Consider the following 24,064-nt stretch of genomic DNA (forward strand, 5'->3'; position numbering starts at 1 on the left):
CGTGTCTGCAGGTTCTTTGAGGAGCTGAAAGTGAGTCTCCTGAGAAGAACGGAAGCTGGAATGAAGGGAGAGAGTGACTCACTCTGACTTTTGCATAGTACCACAAATCACTTGTAAACAGTGAGAACTCATTCATGTAATCAGGTGAGCTTTCATGGACTTTGTTATTCAGTGTTTGAAGGTTTGAGGAGGTCATGGAGTGCATGTCATCATGGACTTACGCCAAGGATCTTGGGATTGGGAATGGTTCTACATGGTTTCTCTAAGCTATCTTTATTCCAGGGATGTGAAGGCTTTTACGCTGCAATCAAACCACAACATATCCTGCTTGAAACTCTCAGAACTCTGAAAAACTCTTACTGCAGTCCAGTATTGATGTCCTGTTGCCGGTGTTAATATTTCTCAGTGAAGTTTCTTTACCTCAATGGGCTTTACTTAAAACAAAAGCTAAACCTCTTATAGAAAACTAGACAAAAAGCGGAATATCTGGCATTTATAAAAATATAAAAGAATTCAAAATATATATGTAATATCCCTCAAAATTAGAGCCCAAACAAAATATACATTTCACCAGAGTAAATGTGCTGTAACTATTGTGCGCTAACAGCTATTGTGCGTTTCAAGGCCAAAACAAGCCCAGCCCGTATGTTTTGGCAGAGTTCAGCAGCTAGCAGGTCTCCACACCTCCGCCTCGATCTGCTGTCGATGAATCTTAGGGTGGGTGATCATCTCCCTTCACACAGTTACTTGTTGTTTTTGACAGCCAAGCTCAAAAAACGAGTGCACAAACATCCACCGGGTCACCAGTCCTGCTGCTTTGGCAAAGGTTTGTTTGTCGGCTGCTGTGCAGGAAGTCTTGCTAGAACTTGTAAGTGCAAAAAAAAAAAGTTAAAAAGTTTCCATCAGTGCAGAAAGTGCTATAGCAGATACACTACATGTCCAAAAGTATAGACGCTTGCATTTCTTTTGAAATGAAGAGTATTAATGGGGATTTTGTCCCCCTTTGCCACAGTAACATCTTCTACTCTTCTGGGAGGGCTTTAACCTTAATTTTGCGACATTGCTATGAGGATTTGATTGTATTCGGCCACAACAGCATCAGTGAGGTCATGTACTGCTGTTGGATGATATTCAATGTGTTCCAACACCCCAAAGAACACAGTGCCACTGCTCCACAGCCCCCAATGCATTTCTATTGAGGTTATATAAGCTAGCTGTGTGGACAAATGAACATGTCAGCACCTTCAAGTGGCTGAATTCACTAATTACAAGGGTGTCTGAATGCTTTTGGACATATAGTGTACATAAATTCAGGCTTTAGTCTCAATGTCCACATCCCACAGCAGGCGGTCCTGTGTTGTGTTGGTGTCAGAAGTGGGATACAGTGGAATGTCCAACAAACTGTCCTTATTTGCACCGTTATTTCAGTTATAGGCAAAAACCTTGTCAGGATGTTAGATCGATTCATCCTGTCCAGCCGCCTTTTCCCCTTTTCACCCTTCAATTCGCTCTCCGTCTTCCTCCACTTGCCCGTCTTCCTCTGTGATTTCTTGGACGCTATCCGGTTGAGTCCTGGATGGGACGTCAGTCATCGGAGCAGCGTCCTCTACCTGCACGACCATGTCCGGTTTTTTCCGCTGGGTATTTGAATGAGAGAGAAAGGAAATGACATCAGTAATGTACTACAAAACATGACCCCTACCTTACAGGTGTGCCTTGCATTGCTTGACCCAGTAAGAAATATAATACACCAATTTTGGGCCATGAAACCTATGCTGATTGTTCCTCATGTAGCATCAAGTGAAACTAAGGCCCAGTCCCATTTCTTCTTTTTACCCCTACCCCTTGTTTTCAAGTGTCACTCTAACCCCTTGGAACTGAGCTTTAGAACTGAGTAATAAGGGGCAGTGGTTGATCTTCCCTCTGAAATGAGACCCTCAGATAAAAGAGCATCACTTCATTAACAGCTACTAGCGCTGCTCTGTAGGCGACCCTGCCCGTCTGCAGGGACAGCAGAGGAGGGGAAAGTTCAGCTCCTCACTGCTGGGCTTTAGTCACATTTAGGGGTCATACGCCTTCAAAGAGGGGGGCACTTATTTATTATCACCCCCCCTAATTCTTCAGTGATATGAAGCTGAAGTCAGAGATTCTCCAGATTCTTGTTCAAATTTTCCCGTTCCACCTTAAATGGAGCAGCAGTTACATTCTGGAGCTTCAGGCATCAGAACTGCTGGACTATTTAAGGTGGAACGGGAAAGTTAGCTAGCTAGCTACCGAGATGTCAGCATATTATTAGAGATTTTTCATGCCAGTTATGAGGAAAAATGTCCATAATGTTTATAAACGATGTTTGTAGGGCAATGTAGCCCCAACACTTCACCCTACGATAACAGGGGCATCCTACCCCTGGACGAGAACGGTGAGAGGGCTAAGTGGTAGGGGCGAAGGGTGAGATGGGATTGGGCCTTACATTTTAAAACAAGCTCTTCTCCAACAGCTTCGTTTTCCTGTCGTTTTCGTGGTGCTGTCTGCAGTGACAACACTTCTTATTACATCATCATGAATGGGCTGGCTAAACAGCTGTAGGCTTCATTAGAATAGTCTCATGTAAATATGTTTATGGTTGTGACATCACACCCATGATGAATTTAAAACATGCTCTTTTGCCAGCTCAGTTTCCATATATTGATTGTGTGAATTAGACAGTACACGATTAATATTACAACTAATATAGAATAGAATAAAAACTGTATTTACCACCTAAAGTCTGCTTTTATACATGCATTAAAAAGTTTGGAGTCACTAATCATAACAGCATAAAAGCAACGCTGTCGCAGATACACACATAAAATAAATGGAGCTGGAGATGATTCCATAATAAGCTGAGATATGAGAAAGTATAGCATTAAGAATGAACTTACTATAAAACGAATATCCAGATCTCATATTACTAGTCATAATAATTTCATGAAAGGAAAATGACTACGAATGGATAATTAGTTCGTTACCTAATTACCTTTAATAATTTAACAACATAAACTACCAATGCTATTTCGTCTTGTTCTTAAAACGCCTGAACTCATGTATGAACCCTGGATTTACGTTTTAGTGTCTAGATTATTTTTGCTGTTGTCGGATCAAAACCTCACATCTCCAAAATGGTAATTTCACAGGAGAAGGAAAAAACCTACTTTACTTTTAATGGAAGTCAGTGGAACCAGAATGTGTTCCAAGTCATTTTGGGCCGTTTCTTTTGGCCCATTCATCATGAAATCTACAGACAATGTAAAGAGTAACATGTATTTTCAAATTATGTCAAAAACTGAAAAACGACAAAAATGGACAGGTTTTCTTCTGACAGCAGCGATAAGCTGTATAAATTATTACGGAATATTTAAAGTGTGACACCTGATTCCAAACTCTTGAATGGGGGTGTGAGTTTTTGGAAAGATTCTGCAGCACCTCGATTTTTAAAATGTGATGTTTGCTCACCTGTTTTCGGTACACATAGCACGCAGCCACCGCCACCATTGTGGCCTCCCCCAGGAAGCCAGCCAGCAGAGAGCCCACTCCCAGCGTAGCACCATGGATCCTGTACAAGATTATTCAATAAAAATGTTCACTGGTCCCCAAAACAGCCTGCATATTCTGCATAATAGACATAGACTGGCCACCGAGACATATGGCTACACATAAACTGGGCAAATGCATGCATTAGACATTACAACAGAATATGTGGGTGGCCTTTTTATGGTTTACACTGTTCCATATACTGGAAAGTACATGCATATATCATTCCAGGAAGACTTCCTTTACCATCTAATGAGGGGGGAAATGCCTGCATTTAAGCCCAGCCATGTATTGGCAGCTCTAGTGGTCTGCAGGTATGTGGCTTTGAATCATCGTTAATTCAAAAGCCCTCAAGAACATCTAATCTCCATCCTATTTTTAGGCCGCCCAAACATTCACAGGCAGCATGACATCAAATTAGTTCCGGATAAAGCAGACACAGGCAGGAACGTAAAACCTGGGAGAAATTTTGGTCATTCTTACTGCTCTTCCCTATGGATTCCTGTTACAGGCTCTACTTACATACGCAAGACACCCAGAAGTCCTCAAAGACGTTTATGAATGCTACATATATAATACACACACCGATCAGGCATAACATTATGACCACCTCTGTCAGCAACACTGACGTGGTGGTGGTGTGTTAGTGTGTGTTGTGCTGGTACGAGTGGATCAGTTTTTAATCACCTCAGTGTCGCTGCTGGACTGAGAATAGTCCACCAACCACAAACATCCAGCCAACAGCGTCCTGTGGGCAGCGTCCTGTGACCACTAATGAAGGACTAGAGGATGACCAACACAGCAGATGAGCTGTCGTCTCTGACTTTACATCTACAAGGTGGACCGACAAGGTAGGAGTGTCTAATAGAGTGGACAGTGAGTGGACACAGTGTTTAAAAACTCCAGCAGCACTGCTGTGTCTGATCCACTCAGACCAGTGCAACACACACTAACACCCCACCATCACGTCAGTGTTACTGCAGTGCTGAGAATGATCCACCACCCAAACAGTACCTGCTCTGTGAGGGTCCATGGGGGTCCTGACCACTGAAGAACAGGGTAACAGAGTATCAGAGAAACAGATGGACTACAGTCTGTAACTGTAGAACTACAGAGTGCAGCTATACAGTAAGTGGAGCTGGTCAGAATGTTACGCCTGACCGGTGTTTATGCACATATCGCTGTTAACGGAACAAAAGCTCGGGTCTCCAAAACGGTAAGGAAAAAAGAAGGAAAAAACATACCTCACTCCTAATGAAAGTCAATGGAACCAGACGATTTCAAAGTCACGTTGGCCGTTTCTTTTGCTCCATTCATCATAAAATCTACACACTACTAAAATTTTGTTATAAACCAAAAAACAACAAAAAATAAGCAGCAAGGTTTTGTTCCATCAGCAGCGATATGCCGTCTGATATTACTAATTCAAGTAAAGCATTCATTAATGTATATTCAGGACAAGTCCTGTGAGCTCCCCGAGAAGGAGACCTTAAACTAAAGTTTTAGCCAGAAACAAAAAAGGTGCAGGTTCCCTTTCGCTTGACGGGATAGAGTCTTTCCTTCCAAAGTAAAAATAAGCGAAATATGTAGCAGAAGCAGGACGACCACATAAAGCAAACAATCTGAAAAGCAGAGAAACTAGAAATGCAGGTGTTTATGCAACCCAACAGAAACACTTGTTTTTCATACCCCATATAGGGAAGCACAGTCAGGCTTATGATCAGCACAGCGATCCTCAGCGCAGAGCTGGGCGCCAACACGAAGGTCTTCTTCAGGGTCATCAGCCAGCCTGTCAGATGAGCCCGAAGTGTCACTGCACCACAAAAAGGGAGTCAGGAGTCACACGGGGCCAATTCAATTCTCCCACAGATGGAGAGTTTGTTTAATTTCTGGTTAAAACAGCCGTTAAGAACATGTTGTTCTTTTCTCAGTGTCAGGAAAACGCATACGCTACACTCATTAAAATAAGATGGTTCTTTACGGGTTCTTTAGTAACCCTCTTTGAGCGTTTTCTTTACTAAAGAACCCTTGAAGAACCATCTTTTTTAAGAGTGTATATTTAACAGAGAATTACGCAGAAGCTCCAATAACTGACCAAATCATCATTCATTCATGTATTCATTCATTTCAGCTTCCATTCTTTTTGGGAGAGTTGTTTTCCGTTTTTTTCAGAAGAAATCTGCAGAAGTCGTCTTTCATATCTCCAAGGTTTTTTTTTTTTACGAGCCAAGAAATGCCAAACCCATTCAGTGACGCTGAGGTCTGGACTCTGGGGTGGTCAGTGAATTGTTCTAAAATTTCCAGAAGCTTCTGTGTTTGATTTTTATGCTTTTCCTCTTTTTCCTTTTCTAATTAAGGGCTTCTTGACAGCTAAATTAGAGGTCTGCATTCCCGTGGGATCCACCACAATATCTTGTGGCGTGAGGCTAATTTTCAGTGTGGTGTGCAGAAGCCGGCGGATAACCAGGACAGTGCAGGTGGGAGTGGAACAGCACAAATGTTAAATAACGGTCACCCAATAATGGTCATATAAAATAAGTGACAGCAAAATGACAACAAGTAATAAACTCACTCTAAAATATGTTCTAAATAGAAGCAACAAATTGCGTGAATCTTTTTTTGCAGGCTAGAGAAACGGCTGTGTCTTCAGACAGTCAGACGGCCAGTGCTCTTAATAAAGAACACACAACAATAAAGATGAATATTAGGAAGACTGACCTACAGCAGTCATTTTCAATTGTGACTAACACAGATGGAAACCAGTTATACAGGACTGCGGGCGGGAGCAGGACCAAACGTGTAGGAGAATTACTGTATGTCTAATCTCTTCAGTAATATCTTCTGAAAAATTAATCATTTTTATTTATGGGCATTTTGACTGGAAATCTAATTGACAAAGGGGGTTCGTCAGACCTTTGCACAAACCACAAACCATCTCATTCCAGTTTTGACCAGACGCTCTCATATCCCCACAACCTCGCCACTGGCGTCCCCCCGGGGTACGTTCTAGGTCCACTTTTGTTCTCCCTGTATATGTAATCATAGGGATCACTGATAAACACACCTAGCTTTTACCACTGATATGCTTAATTTAGGCCTCATCCTCAATATCTGTCTGCCTTTTTAATATTTCTTCCAGGAAGGAAGCCCACCATCTAAAACTGAAAACTCAACAAGTCTGATCCGCCCACCTGCAAAGCACCTTGGATTAAAAGCTTCTAGTTTATGGAAATGATCAGTTGTGTCTCCTCCCAGGCAAAGAAGAACAAAAACATTCACATTATTAACAGCATAAAGTTCAAAAGCCAGAATCTGGCATGGGTTTTGTGTTAGTGCCCATTTCGTGTTAGTGCCCGTAACAAATCTGTGATGGCACCACACAAAGATGTCTGGGTCATTCTACAGAAACGTCCAGTTTTGTGTCCCTAGTGTTTACAGATATATTACACTTGAAAAACATGCTGGGGTTACAATTTATTTATATTTATAAAATAAAACGACAATATTTTAACTATTACACCTTCTTGAGTCTTTGTTTACAAGACAGCAGTGCGTCCTGCTATGATGTGTGGTTTGGAGACTGTGGCTCTGTCTAAAAGACAGGAGGCTGAGCTGGAGGTGGCGGAGATGAAGATGCTGAGATCTTCGTTGGGAGTGACCAGGATGGACAAGATTAGAAGTGAGCAGATCAGAGGGACAGAGAAGGTGGAGCAGTTTGGAGATAAAGCCAGAGAGGCCAGGTTGAGATGGTTTGGACATGTGTTGAGGAGGAATAGTGGATATATTGGGCAAAGAATGTTGGAGATGGAGCTGCCGGGTAGAAGGAGAAGAGGTAGACCTCAGAGAAGGTTTATGGATGTAGTGAAGGTGGACATGGAGATGGTTGGTGTGAAAGTAGAGGAGGCAGTGGATAGGGCAAGATGGAGGCAGATGATCCGCTGTGGCGACCCCTAAAGGGAGCAGCCGAAAGAAGAAGAAGAAGTTCTTCTTGAGTCTGAATTTAGCAATAATGGTTTTAAATCAATCGTATAGAATTCAGAGCACCACAGAAGAGCTCATCCCCACAGTCATGTGTGAAGGCTGAGGCAATAATCTAACTGTGGCTATGAAATGTATGATTTAAATGACAAAGAAAACAAAAACCAAATAAATATTCTAAAATATATAATGAAAGTCCCCAGGAGTCGTGTCATTGGTGTTACTGCTTAACAAAAAAAACTCTTATTTTGAAGTTACACTGATGACGTCATTTGGCTTCTTTTCACCTGTTTTCTGAGGATCTATGAAAGAAAAGCTCGTGGTGAGCCCACTGTGTCTTTCAGTTTTTTTCAGAGATTCTCTCATTCGGCTCCTGGTTTCATATGAAGCTTCTAGCTGACGTCACTGGTGTGACCGACTTTATTCTGAGGTCACTGAAAAAATAGAACATAAATGGATTAAATTACATTACGTTAGTGGATATTTCACGATTGGCAACATGTGGTTTGATGCTCTGCAGCAGCTGTTTAGTAAAAAACATTGTCACTGGTGTTAACCTGTATTATGTGCAACACCAATGACGATCACCAACTCCAGCGATTCCTATGGGTAGATGAAAATGTGGACGTTCCTGTAGAATGACCCATATACACATTGTGGAGCAACACACTGTCTTTCTCAGGGATATATCGTTTGTGTACATAGTCTTACCATTAATATTTTCAGGCAAGACAAAATGTAACAAGTAATGAACCCATGTGAATTTTCTATAATTGTAATTGGCTTTTCCCCCCAGATTTTTCCCAATTTTGTCGTATCCAACTCCACCCACTATTTAGGACTCCTCGAAAATAGGTGGTGAATCCAGAAGCGCAAAATCTAATAAAATGCACAACGGAAAAAGGCAAAAAACATTCCGCTCTCAAAACTGGATCAACTGGCGTGACCAAACATTCATTAAGTGTAATTAAAAGGAAATTTTATGTAACGTCTTATTGTAGCAGTAAACAGACTCCCAGCATTTCTGGAATATGGTGCAGGCATCAAATCTGAAATGTGAGCGTATTTACTTTTGTTTTTGTACCATGTTCATTTTAATACATTTACTAAATGCTGCCTTCTGTTTCAATTAGCCCGTCTCAATTTGTTTGGAATGGAGTTGGTATTTTGGCTCTGAAATTGTAATTTGTACACATTAATGGATCATGATGACAGACGCCATAGCTTCAAGCAGTGGCTGAGGTGGTCATGGGATCCAACCTGGCACAGGGAAGAAGGAGAAGATCCGCAGAGGAACAATGCAGAGCTGTGCGAACCCGGCATCCACCCCTATTACGTCCACCAGGATCCGCTTGGACACGCCAGGTATCCAGAACACCATGAAGCACATCTAGACAGACAAATACACACATAAACATGCATGTGTCTACAGGAGAGAACATATGTGTCACCGTAACTAAGCACTGTTGGTGCACAGAAGCTGAAAGGGCTAATAGAAATACCCCAGCCTGCACAGAAAACATGTCACATTTGGCAAAACAACAATCTAATCCGGTCAGTCCTGCTCGGTCAGTGTGCATTGTTTCTCTGCTGGTTGTTTTTCTCTAATGTGCACGGTGTTTTTGACTGAGTGCAGGGGCCAGAATGTCTGTCATCATTCTAGCACAGACATGCAATCAGGACTCGTCCCACAGAGCTTTTTCACACACTTTGCCTGCTCCCTCACCCAGCGCCTGCGGCCATGCCTCCCTGCAGTGCCGCTTGCATGCTGGGCCAGGCGCAGGCTTGACTCACTTGTTTACAGCGCAGAGCCTCTCCAAGAGAGCCCACGTGTCCACCCCCTGGCTCCTCACCACGCCCTCCTGAAACTCGGCCCAGACCACAAAACATCCTGTTATTGAAGTCAGAAAAACCGAGTTCCAACCACAGCTGGTCCCCGAGGCTTGGACATCAAAGCAGCGCTGCCTCATCCCTATTGACCAGCGTGGTTTTTATTGTCCCCCACCCCCCCACTCCCGTCTAATGTCAGGCACCTCTGGCTACAACATTTATCAATGGTCAAGCCACAAAAAACAAAACAGCTGACTGGTCTGCCAGTAACTACACCTTTGCATGAGCTCTATTGTTTCTCAAAAGCCAAACAAAAGTTACCAGTTTGGCATGTGTTAGCGTTTGGATCCGCCGTGTTATCTGTAGTTTGTGATGTTTACAAGGGCATACTTGGGGCGTTTTCGGTTACCTTTTATGGGAATACCAGCTTTACTACCTCTTAAAAACACAGAGACCACCGCTATTTTGAGAAAAACACAAACAGAGACGAAGAAACCAAACGTTTAAAGGGACGTTCCGAGCAGGTTTTTTATGATCATAAGACAGGATTAAATTCTGCCCAACTAGCTTGCAGGCGTGCAGTCTTCGATCCATATCTGCATTCCAGATTGTTTCTAGTGCTGATAACAAATGATGTGGGTTGTGATTCAAGGCTGTGATATGGAAAAGAAAGAATGTGCTTCTTATAAGACAGAATAAAAAAACAAAACAAAAAAAAAAATCCCACAAATATGGTAAAAAAGGCGCCATGTCAGAGGGTGGTCAACGGTATTTAAATGTATTTACTTTCTTGTTTTGTGCCTTGATTACTTTAATTTGTTCCATACCTCAGTTCCTCACTTGTCTCATTTACACATAAAAACTGTTCACCAGTTACTAAAAGCCAACTGACAGAAAAGCACGTTAGGCCTAGATTTAAAAACAGTCACCTTATGCTAATATTTATGGATACGCTATACAGACAAAAGTATTGGGACTCCTCTCCAAATTATTGAGTTCAGGTGTTTCAGCCACACCCATTGCTAACAGCTGGATAAAATTAAGCACATAGCCTTGCAGTCTCCATAGACAAACACTGGCAGTAGAGGGTCGTACTGAGGAGCTCAGTGACTTTAAACATGGCCCAGTCTTAGGATGCCACAACGCAGTTTGAGAAATTCCTGTCCTGCTAGATCTGCCCCAGACAACTGTAAGTGCTACTATTGTGAAATGGAAGCTTCTAGGAGCAACAACAGTTGGGGCCACCGAGTGCTCAAGCTCACAGTGTCTATCCTCTGTTAAATCACCCACTAAAGTTTCAAACTGCCACTGAAAGCAAGACCAGAAAAAGAACTGCACATCAGGAGCTTCACAAAATGGTTTTCCATAGTTGAGCAACGGTACACAAACCTTAAGATCAAAATGCACAACGCCCAATGGTGGTTGGCGAGGGGGGGGCGCACGCCACCACTGGAGCAGTGGAAACGTATTCTCCGTAGTGATGAATCAGCTTCTCCCTCTGTCAGTCTGATGGATGTGTCTGGGTTTGGCGGTTGCCAGGAGAACGTTACCTGCCTTTCTGCTCTGTGGCAGCGGTAAAGTTTGGTGGAGGAGAAATGATGATATGGGGCTGTTTTTCAGGGGTTGGTCTAGAACCCTTAGATCCAGTGAATGCTTCAGCACCAAGACATTTTGGAAAATTGTACACTTCCAACTTTGTGGGAACAGTCTTGGTGCGGAAGAACTTGACTGACTCTCACAGAGTCCTGACCTCAACCCCATCCAACACCATTGGGATGAACTAGAATGGAGACTGTGAGCCAGACCCTCTTGTCCAACATCAGTGACCTCACAAACGCTCTTCTGGATGAATGGGCAGAAGACTCTCTCCATCTTGTAGGAAGATTCCCAGAAGAGTGGAAGCTGTTGTAGCTATAAAGGGGCACCAACTCCATATTAATGCCTATGGATTTAGAATGGGATTCATAAAAGCTCCTGTAGGTGTCCCAGGGGGTGTAATAGTGGGTGAAAGCACCATTAACACACATTTTGGAGCAACATGCTTCGTCTCTTTCATGGATGTCAATGCTCATTTCAACATGACGACTACAAACCATATTCTGCATGTGTTACAACAGCAAGCTGCTCAGAGTGCTTTGATGTGAAATGTTGTATTACAGAAAAACTCACTAATTCTTTACAGTGGTGGTGGCAGGAGCCACTCAAATAGAGACATTTTATTTACCATCCAAAATCACTAGTGAACCCAAACGCATCTTCTGAGTTTCCTGTAGAGCTGAGCTGTAAACCAGTAGCAGATCTGAGTAAAACATCTTCTTCGGCCTTGTGCCTCCATTGGTAATGGATTAAACCTGTTTTCTGAAACTAAAATAGATCACAAGCTTATAAAACTATCATAGCACAACGTCTCAGTCATCTGGCAGTGTATTCATAACCGTTATGATAAACAAGTTTCTGTGAGGGAGACATTAGACACATGGATCATCTGGATCTTATCGTTCAGAAAGGGACGTCACATCTAATCACTGAAAGACTTTGTTCTAAGAAATTCTTCCTTCTAAGAAATGCATCGCCAAAAATATCAAAACATTGGGCCTCATTCACCAACCGTCCTCAATAAGACGTTTCTCCTTAAAACCCATTTCTGCAGGTTTCACCACGGTCCTGACATTCACCGGCGTTTTCTTGTTTGGGATTTGTTCCAGGTAAGGTAAGAACAGAACCTACACACACTCAGGAGCACAAAGGTGAGAACAGTTCTGCAGTTTAAGAACACGACGTGGATCTGACGTAGACGTTTTCTTAGAACCTTCAAGAACACATTTAAGAGGATCGTTCACATGAGCAAATTAGCAAGAAGCCAACAAGAAGTTTTCATTTTATTTATAATCTAGTCCAATTAATTTATATATATATATATATTTATTACACACAGTACTGTGCGAAACTCTTAGGCATCCAAGACACATTTTCAAAATCTATTATTTGTGTAGTTTGTGTTTATTTGCTGAGAAAAGTGTTCATATTTGAATAAGCAAAATTTACAGAATATTAATTAATAATGGTTTTATATATATATATATATATATATATATATATATATATATATATATATATAATATTGATTTTCTGGATGTCGTGTGTTTGTTTGTTTGTTTACCCATCTCCAAGCCTCTCCTCGAGGAAGTCCAGTATTGTATGTAGTTAAAAAGCAGCTCCTGGTTTGACCAATCAGTGCTCAGTAAATTGAGCTCATGATGTCATTGATGATATTAACGAGTCTCTGTGGCGGCTGTGAAGGTGTCCAGGAAAAATATGGACCCAAGAAATTCTTGTTACTTTTTATTGTTTTTGTTTATTTGCATTATGAATATGACTACTATATATATGTATATATAATATAATGTATATATCGACATATGTAGGACACTGCAATTTTTTGAAGCTACCACAGAATTTCCTGACAAAAATCGCAGTTTGGTCAGATCTTGAGCTGAAAGACCTCTTCTGTAATCTTACTTTGTTGAACATGGGAATAATAAGGAATTTGAATTTGACTTATATTTAAATAATATACGTATGGATTTAAAATTTCCTGTTGAAATATTTATTTATTTACTGTTCAGAAGTGAATTTTGCAGTTTCACGTTTTTGCAAAATTACAAACAAATAATAATTTTAAAAATTTCAAAAGGGAAACATGTTCAGGTTGTAAGGTGCGGGATGCAATTAGAGCTGGAGAGACAGCATGTATCAAACATAACATCACAATACTTTAATAGGTTTTAGTGTGATACGCACTACGTCACAATGTTTATCTTATTTGACATGCAAATAAGCCAGAATGGACAAAGTCACACCCCGTTTTAAAAATACCATCGAGATCTCGGAATTCAATTCCTTGTATTAAACATTTCACACACAGGCTCTCTTTTGAATCAAAACGTTCGGATGTAATTTATCTTGATAACAATACATAGTCATACTGTCCAGCTCTAGAGGTAATTAAACTCTCATATAGACCATCACAACGCCCCTCCAGTCTACAGCAGAGCAGCCAACACCGACATCAACAACAGAGCCTAGATGTCAAGATTCCAGACAGCAAGTACAACCAGTACTTTACCATAATAATGCAGTTTATATCATGCATAACAAGGCCACTATTGAGTGGAGACTGGAAAATGCATTAAAGAGCAATTCCAGCATTTAAATATGTGCACAGCTCAATCATAAAGTCCATTTCATGTAGGAACTTTCTGTGAGGAGCTTTCAGAGTGGGACGTCTGGTTCCCATCACCACCACTGTGAACAGTTCTGACTGAAGTTTCTCTAGAACAGAGCATTTCACACCAAACCACCCTGAATGCCTTTGTTTACATCTTAACCACATAATTATGTAGAACTTTTGAAAAATCGGTGGACTTCCCCTTTAAGCCATTGGTAGCATAAGTGTGTTACAGCTACGCTTCAGGACGTCCAGCCATATCTGTCAGTTTCTCACTGATCACAGAGATGATTTGATTAAACGACCTGTGTGTTAACACCTTTTACCACGAATTGAAGGGGAATTCCACCAATATTCCAAAATTTCTCTATGATCAAATGGTTAAGTGATGTAAGCAAAGTCTTCAGAGCGGTTTGACGCGAAATTCTCTCTTCCAGAGAAACTTGGAGTCGGAATTATCCACAGTGGTGGTCATAGTAACCAGACGGCTGCCTCTAAAAAGACTGGTTTACCAAGAGAGACGCTGGAGGACTTTCACCTGAAATGAGTTCATGAAGCCAGTCTGGTTATAAAAATGATAACAGGACATCAGAGCCAGAATTACTCTTTTAGTACTTTTACTTTATACTTAAGTACATTTGAAGGGAAATACTTTAGTACTTTTACTCCAGTGGAGGTCTAAAGGGACGAACTTCTACTTTTACTGGAGGAATATTTTACCTCGGGTGTCTCGACTTTAACTCAAACACATGGTTTGTGTTCTTCGTCCACCACCGAAGAAAACATTCCACTCACAATTCACAAAAAGTTAAAGCAAATCTACGATACGTACGATCTCCAAGCCCATCTGATCTGATTATCCAGTATGCCTGATTATCAGGCGAGACAAGCCATGACCTGCACACACAGAAGTCAACGATTCCCTTGTCTTTTGTAAGTTTTATAAGTCTTTCTCAACTGCTGCTACAAGTGCCAGATCCTTGCAGTGGACAGACAAGTCCTCATCTCTCAGCTTTTCGTGTGACTCCTCCTCCACCTCCTCTCCGTACGCAGAACATGTGCACACAAGCCACACTGCAGGCTCCGTTTTACTGCATGGATACACCTTTTATCATCATCTGTTATAGATCCTGAATAACAACAAAAACAACTCATCCTGGCAGTCCCTGCACTCGCGCACGGCTGCTTATAAAGCGACACACAGATGCATCAGACAGGAAAGAAACATTTAAACTGAACCTTTTCACAAGCAATGCCTGAAAGGTACGACCGGCGTTCCAGGCCTACGCCGTCGAACCGCATCTGATCAGTGAGATACAGAGCTGAACTCACAAGATCGCACATCGTGATTGAGAGGTTTGCTGTGACATGGGTGATTGTAGAGACTCAGACGTCTTTTTACGGTGGTGGTGATGGGAACCAGGAGTCACCATGACTACAACACAGACATAGACACTTTATTTACCATCCAGAACCACCAGAGAACCTACACGAGTCTTCTGAGTTTATATGCAATGTTGACGATGGAAAAATAGTCCCAACTCTGAAGAAATGAGCTTTTCTTGGGGACTATTTTGCCCTACAACACTCTGCATGTGTCCCTCCACCATGGATGGTATTTAAAAAAGTCATTTTAGGCCTTAGATATTTAAAAACTCCAGCAGCACTGCTGTGACTGATCCACTCAGACCAGCGCAACACACACCAACACACCACCACGTCAGGGTTACTGCAGTGCTGAGAATGATCCACCACCCAAACAGTACCTGCTCTGTGAGGGTCCATGGGGGTCCTGACCACTGAAGAACAGGGTAACAGAGTATCAGAGAAACAGATGGACTACAGTCTGTAACTGTAGAACTACAGAGTGCAGCTATACAGTAAGTGGAGCTGATGAAGTGGACAGTGAGCGGAAAAACACGGAGGTGGTCATGATGTTACGCCTGAAGGGAGTAATTGTTACAGAAAGTACTAAACATATTAAGCTTAGTTTGTCCACTGATATAGCGATAACAAAATGCACTGCCTTTTCAAAAGGAAAAAAGTTTGTGCAAATAAGGCAAAAGTGATCAACTACGAACAATAATGTGATTTACCACAAATAACTGTTTTAAGGGTTTGACCAAATGTCACCACCTGGATTTAACTAAGCAAGGAGGTAAGAGCCTCCCATTGGGTAATTACTGCATGGGTGATTATGTTTCAGCTGGCAACAAGTTTTTTTAACCCTGACTGATGCGGTGAGCAGCTTCTCATTTGTTAAACAACCAAGTTGAAAGACACGTCCTGTGGTCGTGGATGTCAATCTGTTTCAGAAGGGTCAAATTATTGGCCTCAAGCAGAGAAAACATCTAAGGAGATTGCTGAAACTACTAAAATCAGGTTAAGAACTTTCCAGCGCATTATTAAAACATGGAAGAACAGTGGGGAAACATCATCTTCGAGGAAGGAATGTGGTCGGAAAAAAAAAAATCTTGAATGATCGTGATCGGCGATCACTTAAATGTTCGGCGAAATCAAATCGTAGAAAAACGACAGTAGAACTCGGCGATGTTTAAGCATTTCCACACGCACAATGCGAAGGGAACTCAAGAGACTGGGACTGAACAGCTGTGTAGCCTTAAGAAAGCCACTTATCAGTGAGGCTGACCAGCAAAAACGGCTTCAATTTGCTGGGGAGCATAAAGATTGGACTCTGGAGCAATGGAAGGTCATGTGGTCCGATGAGTCCGGATTTACCCTGTTCCAGAGTGATGGGCACATCAGGGTAAGAAGAGAGGCGGCTGAAGTGATGCACCCATCATACCTAGTGCCTACCGTACAAGCCTGTGGGGGCAGTGCTCTGATCTGGGTCAAGGTTCTGACTACCTGAATATCCTGAATGACCAGGTTATTCCATCAATGGATTTTTTTCTTCCCTGATGGCACAGGCATATTCCAAGATGATAGTGCCAGGAATCGGGCTCAAACCTTTGGGATTTGCTGGAGAAGACTTTGCGCAGTGGTCCAAATCTCCCATCATCAATACAACATCTTGGGAAAAATGAATGCAGCTCTGGACAGGAATAAATGCTGTGACACTGCAGAAGCTTGTGTGCCGTAATCAAAGCTAAAGGCGGTCCAATGAAATATTAGAGTGTGTGACCCTTTTTTTGGCCAGGCAGTGTATTTCATAATATTCTGCATATTGCAATAGAAGTATCTGCCTAAATAACCGGTAATAAAATGGAATTTCTGCCATAACGGTAAGTTCCTTTGTTTCGGTTGGTACCGAATACCAGGACCGTTTGTTTTTCCTGCTCTGACAACAGAGACAGTACAAAAGATCTGCAGTGCTTGGTTCCTTTAGGACTCAAGAAAACAACAGAACATACTTTGTGACCAAAGTAAACAAAAACAGCCCAAAACAACAACAAGGAAACAACCCTCTCTTTTAAGTTGGCTTTAAGTTTGGTCTCCAATGAACCAAGTTTCAGTTACACTTTGATCAAAATTTGCAAACGTAACATTTCTGCTGAATGAAGTCGAAGGTAAAAATTTCTTTATAAACGTTTATAAATATGTTTGAGTTGATTTTCACTTTTCAGTACTCCAGCTGCCCAATCTTCTTCTTTCGGCTGCTCCCTTTAGGGGTCGCCACAGCGGATCATCTGCCTCCATCTTGCCCCATTCACTGCCTCTCTACTTTCACACCAAACATCTCCATGTCCACCTTCACTACACTTCCTTCTACCCGGCAGCTCCATCTCCAACATTCTTTGCCCAATATATCCACTATTCCTCCTCAACACATGTCCAAACCATCTCAACCTGGCCTCTCTGGCTTTATCTCCAAACTGCTCCACCTTCACTGTCCCTCTGATCTGCTCATTTCTAATCTTGTCACTCCCAACGAAAATCTCAGCATCTTCATCTCCGCCACCTCCAGCTCAGCCTCCTGTCTTTTAGACAGAGCCACAGTCTCCAAACCGTACATCATAGCAGGACGCACTGCTCTCTTGTAAACCTTCCCTTTCACTTTTGCTGCTATCCTTCTGTCACACATCAGCCCTGACACCCGTCTCCACCCACACCATCCTGCCTGCACCCTCTTCTTCACCTCTTTTCTACACTGTCCATTGCTCTGGATGGTTGACCCAAGATTTTTGAAGTCATCCACCTTTACGACCTCTACTCCTTGCATCTTCACCTTTCCACCTGCCTCCCTCTCATTCACACACATGTATTCCATCTTGTCTCTACTGACCTTCATTCCTCTCCTCTCCAGTGCAAACCTCCACCTCTCCAGATTCTCTTCCACCTGCTCTCTACTCTCACCACAGATCACAATGTCACTCCAGCTGCCCAATAATTGTGTAAAAACCTCATGAGGAACAGATCAATAGAGATGCTCCAAAATTTCTGGAAATAAAACCTCTTTCCATTAACTTCCATTATAAGTAAAGAACTTTTGATCTCTCCGGCGAAGTTGGAATTTTGGATGGTTCTTCAAGGGTTCTTTAGTCATGAAAATGGTTCTATATAGAACCATTAACACTCATCTACAAAAGGGGTTCGATCTACAACACATTATAGCACCAAAAAGGGTTCCACTATTGTTACAAGCCAAATAACAACTCCTTTTTTGGTACTATATAGAACCCTTTTTGCTAAGAGTGTAGCCTTGTGAAAACTGCCTACAGTAAAATGTTACTCAATGTTCTTAATATGTTACATATTTCTGTAGATACACTATATGTAGATATTTCTTCTGAAATGAGTATTAATAGTGAGCTTGTGCTGCAGTTTGCTGAGTCTCTACTCTTCTGGGAAGGCTTTACATTAGGTGTTGGAACATTGCTGTGAGGATATGATTGAGCATTAATGAGGTCAGGTACTGATGTTGGATGGTCAGTTCTGGATCACTCCAGCTCATCCCAAAGGTACTGGATGGAGCTCCATCACTCCAGAGAACGCAGTTCCACTGCTCCACAGCCCAGTGCTGGGGGGCTTTATACCCCTCTAGCATACACTTGGCACTGGGCATGGTGATCTTAGGCTCATGTCTGGCGGCTAGATGCAGGTTCTCTGCAGGACAGTAGATCTCCAGGAGGACTGCTACATCAATTAAGCTGCACTTTTTAAAAGACGGTGCTTCAGCGGTTCTTTAGTAAAGAAAATGGTTCTATATTGAGCCATAAACACCATCATGATTAAATGTAAAGGGTTTTGAAAAAGGTTCTATACAGCACCCAAAAAAGGTTCTATTGTTACAAGCTTTTTCAAAAAGATTCTATATAGAACCACATATAGCACATTCTCCATCAGTTCTGAAGAACCCTCTCATGGTGCAAAGAACCTTCTATCATGCAGAGGGTTCTTTCAGTGTTTATGCTTCTACATAGCCAAATGTTTTCTTAACTAAAGAACCATCTTTCGTTAAGACTGTGCATGTGTGCAGGCCTGTGTCACCAATGGTTGCACCTTAAATTAGCTGGATTAATTGGATAGTTTTGGACAGCCCATTGGGGCAGTCGTGGGCTGGAGGTTAGGGACCTCACCTTCCGTGTGACCGGAAGGTCGCCGGTTCAATCCCCAGAGCTGACAGTGCATGACTGAGGTGTCCTTGAGCAAGACACCTAACCTTAAACCCAACTGCTCCCCGGGCGCTGTGGATTGGGCTGCCCGCCGCTCCGGGCAAGTGTGCTCACTGCCCCCTAGTGTGTGTATTCACTAGTGTGTATGTGGTGTTTCACTTCATGGATGGGTTAAGTGTGGAGGTGGAATTTCCCCGTTTGTGGGATTAAAAAAGTTTAACTTAATGTTTGGCAGTCTTTCTTACCGTTAAGGACAAAGTGAAGCAGGCAAATGTGAACCTCTTGATTTGAGATTTGGTCACTGCAGTACCACCCGCCAGCTTGTTGGTGGGATTATTCTGTTGAATAAAAAGGAAAACAAATATATATTTGTCATTAAATTGAATCCAAAAACTGCTCAAAAGCATCTCTTTAAAGACAAAGGAGCTGCAGAGTTTCCATCCTTAACCTGAATACAGTCGTGCCGCCAAGAAGTGCGTGATGTCCCACGCTTGCTTCTTTGGTTATGAGGCTTGTTTATTGTGACATGGGCTGCTATGATATAAAGGCACAAAACTAAAGTAGCTTTAGACTCCAAGCATGACTTGGCTGATCAACTCTGTTTAGGGTAAGAGCAGAAACGGTTGCTATAATTCAACTCAATTCAATTCAACTCAATTCAACGTTGTCATTATACAATACAGGGTAGTGCAGTATAACGAAACACTATCGGGCGACTTTTCCAGTGCAGTAATAAAAGATGCATAGTAAACAGTGCAAAGACAAAAGACAGTAAAAGACAGACAAAATTTGCATGTGCATAATTTACATTTATCCCACCAAATAAAAGTTGTCATGACAAAAAGAGGGTTAAAAATATCTGCAAGCTTGCCTTTAGCCTGTAGACCACATAACAATGAGAGGACATTTTTATTGTGTTACATTGTCCTCGTTGATGTCCACTCATGACGTTTGTGTGGTTTATGAACCAAAAATAGCCGTTATTGTTTTTTCATGAACGTTTTCCATACTCTCTTTATCCCTTAGTGCCATTTTACCCTTTCAACAAACCAATCAAATCACTTTGGGAGCCACAATATTTCATATCCATTTGTTTAAGCAGCATTTTGCCATCTTGGCTGTGAATATGTCTCAGTAAGTGCTAATGTACCGGTATAGGCCAATAAAAAAGTTAGACACGTAAACGCAGACTTACTTCACTCTGCTATTCTCAGCTAGAGCTGCTTTGGTTTTCTCGCATCTCTGGCAGGAAACTTTTCCTCAAAAGGGGAACAGTTTCTTGTAAAATGTCTCTCAACGTTCAATTTTGTTTTTACGAAGTTGAAGTTGCTTCTCATTCTGCAACTTCTTGTTCATAATGAATAATTAGAACAAGAAGCCGACGAAGGAGAAACTGACTTTTTAGTGTTAGTCAGTTTCTCTTTACAGATTAATCGCATCAGGAAACCAGCTGGAGTGACTATACATGCAGTGTGTGTGTGTGTATGTGTGTGTGTTAGAGCCTATCCCAGCCAGGAAGGCAGGATACACCCTGGACAGGTCGCCAGTCCATTGCAAAGCAGACAGACAGACACAGACAGTCACACACACCTAGGGGCAATTTAGCATGTCCAGTTGGCCTGACTGCTTGTCTTTGGACTGTGGGAGGAACCCGGAGAACCCAGAGGAAACCCACGCAGACACGGGGAGAACATGCAAACTCCACACAGAAAGGACCCTGGTTGGGGACAAATAAGTCCATTCGTCTCTAAATTATCGATGTCCGTCTTAAATCTCTCTCTTTGCCGTTTCGTAGCTACTAGCTGGGCGAGACTGTTGTCTGTGTTGCTATGGTGACCAGCCGTCTGATCTTCAGGGTTAAAGGGTGAATCAGCAGTTCTACATTAACTCCAGCGTTTAAGGCCATTTACTGTTAAACTGTGTTGAAGGATCAGCAGAGCTTTATTTTACTGTAGAGGAGGATTATTTTATTATTACCTACTGATCTGATTCAGCTGTGGAGCCATGACAGGGCAGTAGAAGAGACATGTTGCTGACTCCTGGCTTAGAAATAAGCAGGCTGTTTTTGTTACTGTGCCTTTAAGACTGATATATGTAAATGACCTCTGTTCTGATTGGCTGCTTTGTACCGCGTCTCATTCAGAAAGCCTTCCAGGAGGGAACACACTGTATAACTTCAGCGTGAATGGGAGCTCAACTCATGTAGGCTGAAGTGTGCTGGTTTTTGTGGCGTCATGAAAACAACAGCAGCTTAGTTTCCATATATGGATCATATGGACTGGGCATGAATAGTATATTTTGAAACTGTGTTTACATACTTTACCAAACTCTTTGGAAAAATAAAAAATAAAAATTCAGTTTTAATTACATTGGACTAACTAGCTTTTAATGCTTTTACTGTTTAGAGTCAAATTCAAAAACACATCAAATTATAATACAAGCTACTTTTAAGCCAAGTGAACATTGTGCTCAGAATATTTCATTTTTAAATACTACTAACTATGATTTCTATTCTTCGCTCTGCCTCACGCAATTTAAATTTGAATTTTAAATTTAAAATGACTTAATGGGACAAAACCTTGTATCTCCAAAATGGTAACTTTACAGGAGAAGGGAAAAACATACTTGACTTTTAATGCAAGTCAATGGAACCAGAATTTTTTCCAAGCCATTTTGGGCTGTTTCTTTTGGTCCATTCACCATGAAACATACATATAATATAAAAGACAATAGGTACTTTCAAATTAGAAAAATAAAAAAATAAATAAAATAAAAAGGTTTTGTATGCTTGTTTTTCTTGGACAGCAACGATATGCTCATCTATAAACACACACCTACGCACACACTTGTGCACACACACAGTACAGCCAGCAAGTAAAAGCCATAAAGCAAAGCCACCCTAGTGAAATGAAAAATCCTCCTGCTGAATGTACATTGCAAAACAAATAAAAGCAAAGTCACGCAAAGAAGAAGAAAAAAAAACTGTCCCAGTGCTTCTCCAGCCAAACCAAACCCAAACAGCTGAATCACAGCCATCCCGGTAGGTTTCCACCACCACAGGCAAAGGGGCTGAAGTGTTAGTCAAGCCATCACCGTTACACCACTGGTATGTAATTACAGGCATGGGCCTTATGAAAAACACACTGGCTGAGATGGGCGTTGGGTGTTGATGCTGGAACATTCCGTTGTCTTGGGACAGACCAGGACATGTTTGTGATTCGATTTCAAAATGATCACAAAGACCTCATTAGGGGGAAAAAAGAATGAAAAGGAAAAAAGCACGCATGACTTACATAACACTACTGAGTTCTATAACTGAAGATTTATTCTGAATTAAATACTGACTGAATTCAGTTACGTCATCAGGAGCAAGTAGCTTTGCTGTACATTTCATTTACATAATTCTAATTATGTAATGAATTATTTGTGTTTGATTTACAATGTGCTTCGGGTTTTGCCGTCTTCTATGGGGAAAAACACCTAATTCAACCTAAATATAATGTGTGCACATACAAATTAAAGCGTACAACTCAATTTTTAGCAAAACACCTAAAGGATATTATTAATGTCAAAGGAGATTCATGCTTTAACATTTAAATATAAACACTGGGTTATTGGGTTTGGTTAGATTATTAAATAACATTAAGTTTTCAGTATAAAATGCTACACTGCCCATAACTTGCCTACTTATTATTGATGTAATAGACTATTGTATTTTATGTACAAAGATGTTGAATGGGTCTGTGTGTATGTGTATACATATATCTTACCACTATTTACTTAGGATACTGCCTGCCTGTCTGTCATCATCATCATTTATTATTATTATTATTATTATTATCTCTTTTTTGTTTGGCTTATGTACTGTCTGTCTTTTGTGGGATTTTTTTTCCTTTGTCAGTTTCTTGTACTATATATTTTTTTCTTAAAAAAAAACAAACAAACAAGAAAAAGCAAATAGACCAAAAAGAAAAAAACCTATCGATAACTCTACAATACTTACATACATACATTTAAGCAATAAAAGCTGAGAGGAAGTGTGTTATTGTGAAATAACATTATTGGTGATAACTCCCTCCTCGAGTGCTCTACTGCTTTAATACAGCAGTTAAATAAATACAGTAAGAAATGAATAAACTGGCCGTGAACGCGGTGTTTAATATGTTTTAATGTTCAGCTCCTTCCTCCTAATTAGAGCTCCTTAACGAGCAGCTCGTTGCCAAGTCAGAGTAACAAGCTCCGCCCACTCGCTGCTCAGCCGGCAGTTCGTTCTCCAGCTCCTTACACTAAATTCCCAAACTGTCGTCTCCACTGAGCAGCTTTTCAGTCGGCAGCTGTGACAGAAGAACAGCTGAACAACCTGGAATCAGCCAGAAATGAACCCAACACCATTCGCCAGACGTGTCTGATCTTCAGAGTCGGACCAAATCAGACTGAGCCGTAAAACTGACCCAATATCAGGTTCAGCTCAGTTTGGTCAGTTTGTCCAGATCAGTATTAATGTTGTTTTGTTCCAGCCGGTCTGTAAAGCTTCTTACAGCCCGTTTAATCTGGCGAATGGTGTTGGGTTCATTTCTGGCTGATTCCAGGTTGTTCAGCTGTTCTTCTGTCACAGCTGCCGACTGAAAAGCTGCTCAGTGGTGACGACAGTTTGGGAATTTAGTGTCGTCTCGTCTTCAGAGTCGGACCAAATCGGCTGTCGGTCAGATGTGGTCTTAACAGTGTCCGTTTTCTGTTTGTGGCAAAGTAAGAAGAAAAAATGTCCAAATGGCTTGAGCGTCTCCTACAGCTGTCAGAGTCGTTGCTTAGCAACGGTGTCTCAGTGGAGTGACAGTGTTTATGAAAAATGTGATGTTATGGTGAAATAAGAACTCAGTTAGAA

General features: G+C 41.5%; 1 protein-coding gene across 1 annotated transcript in view; it reads right to left on the reverse strand.

The window, feature by feature from the left end:
• ankha (ANKH inorganic pyrophosphate transport regulator a) overlaps nucleotides 1-24,064 on the reverse strand; it is a 40,507-nt gene continuing 16,443 nt past the window's right edge. Inside the window, exons 8-12 of the mRNA XM_037533771.1 lie at nucleotides 19,428-19,520; nucleotides 8,809-8,938; nucleotides 5,260-5,383; nucleotides 3,493-3,592; nucleotides 1-1,637 (exon numbers count right to left, since the gene is read on the reverse strand). Coding sequence (XP_037389668.1) covers nucleotides 1,494-1,637; nucleotides 3,493-3,592; nucleotides 5,260-5,383; nucleotides 8,809-8,938; nucleotides 19,428-19,520 — 591 coding nt within the window. The 3' untranslated portion in view covers nucleotides 1-1,493. The remainder of the gene's footprint in view (nucleotides 1,638-3,492; nucleotides 3,593-5,259; nucleotides 5,384-8,808; nucleotides 8,939-19,427; nucleotides 19,521-24,064) is intronic.

Source organism: Pygocentrus nattereri, chromosome 24 (genome assembly GCF_015220715.1).
Source record: "Pygocentrus nattereri isolate fPygNat1 chromosome 24, fPygNat1.pri, whole genome shotgun sequence".
Lineage (NCBI taxonomy): Eukaryota > Metazoa > Chordata > Actinopteri > Characiformes > Serrasalmidae > Pygocentrus > Pygocentrus nattereri.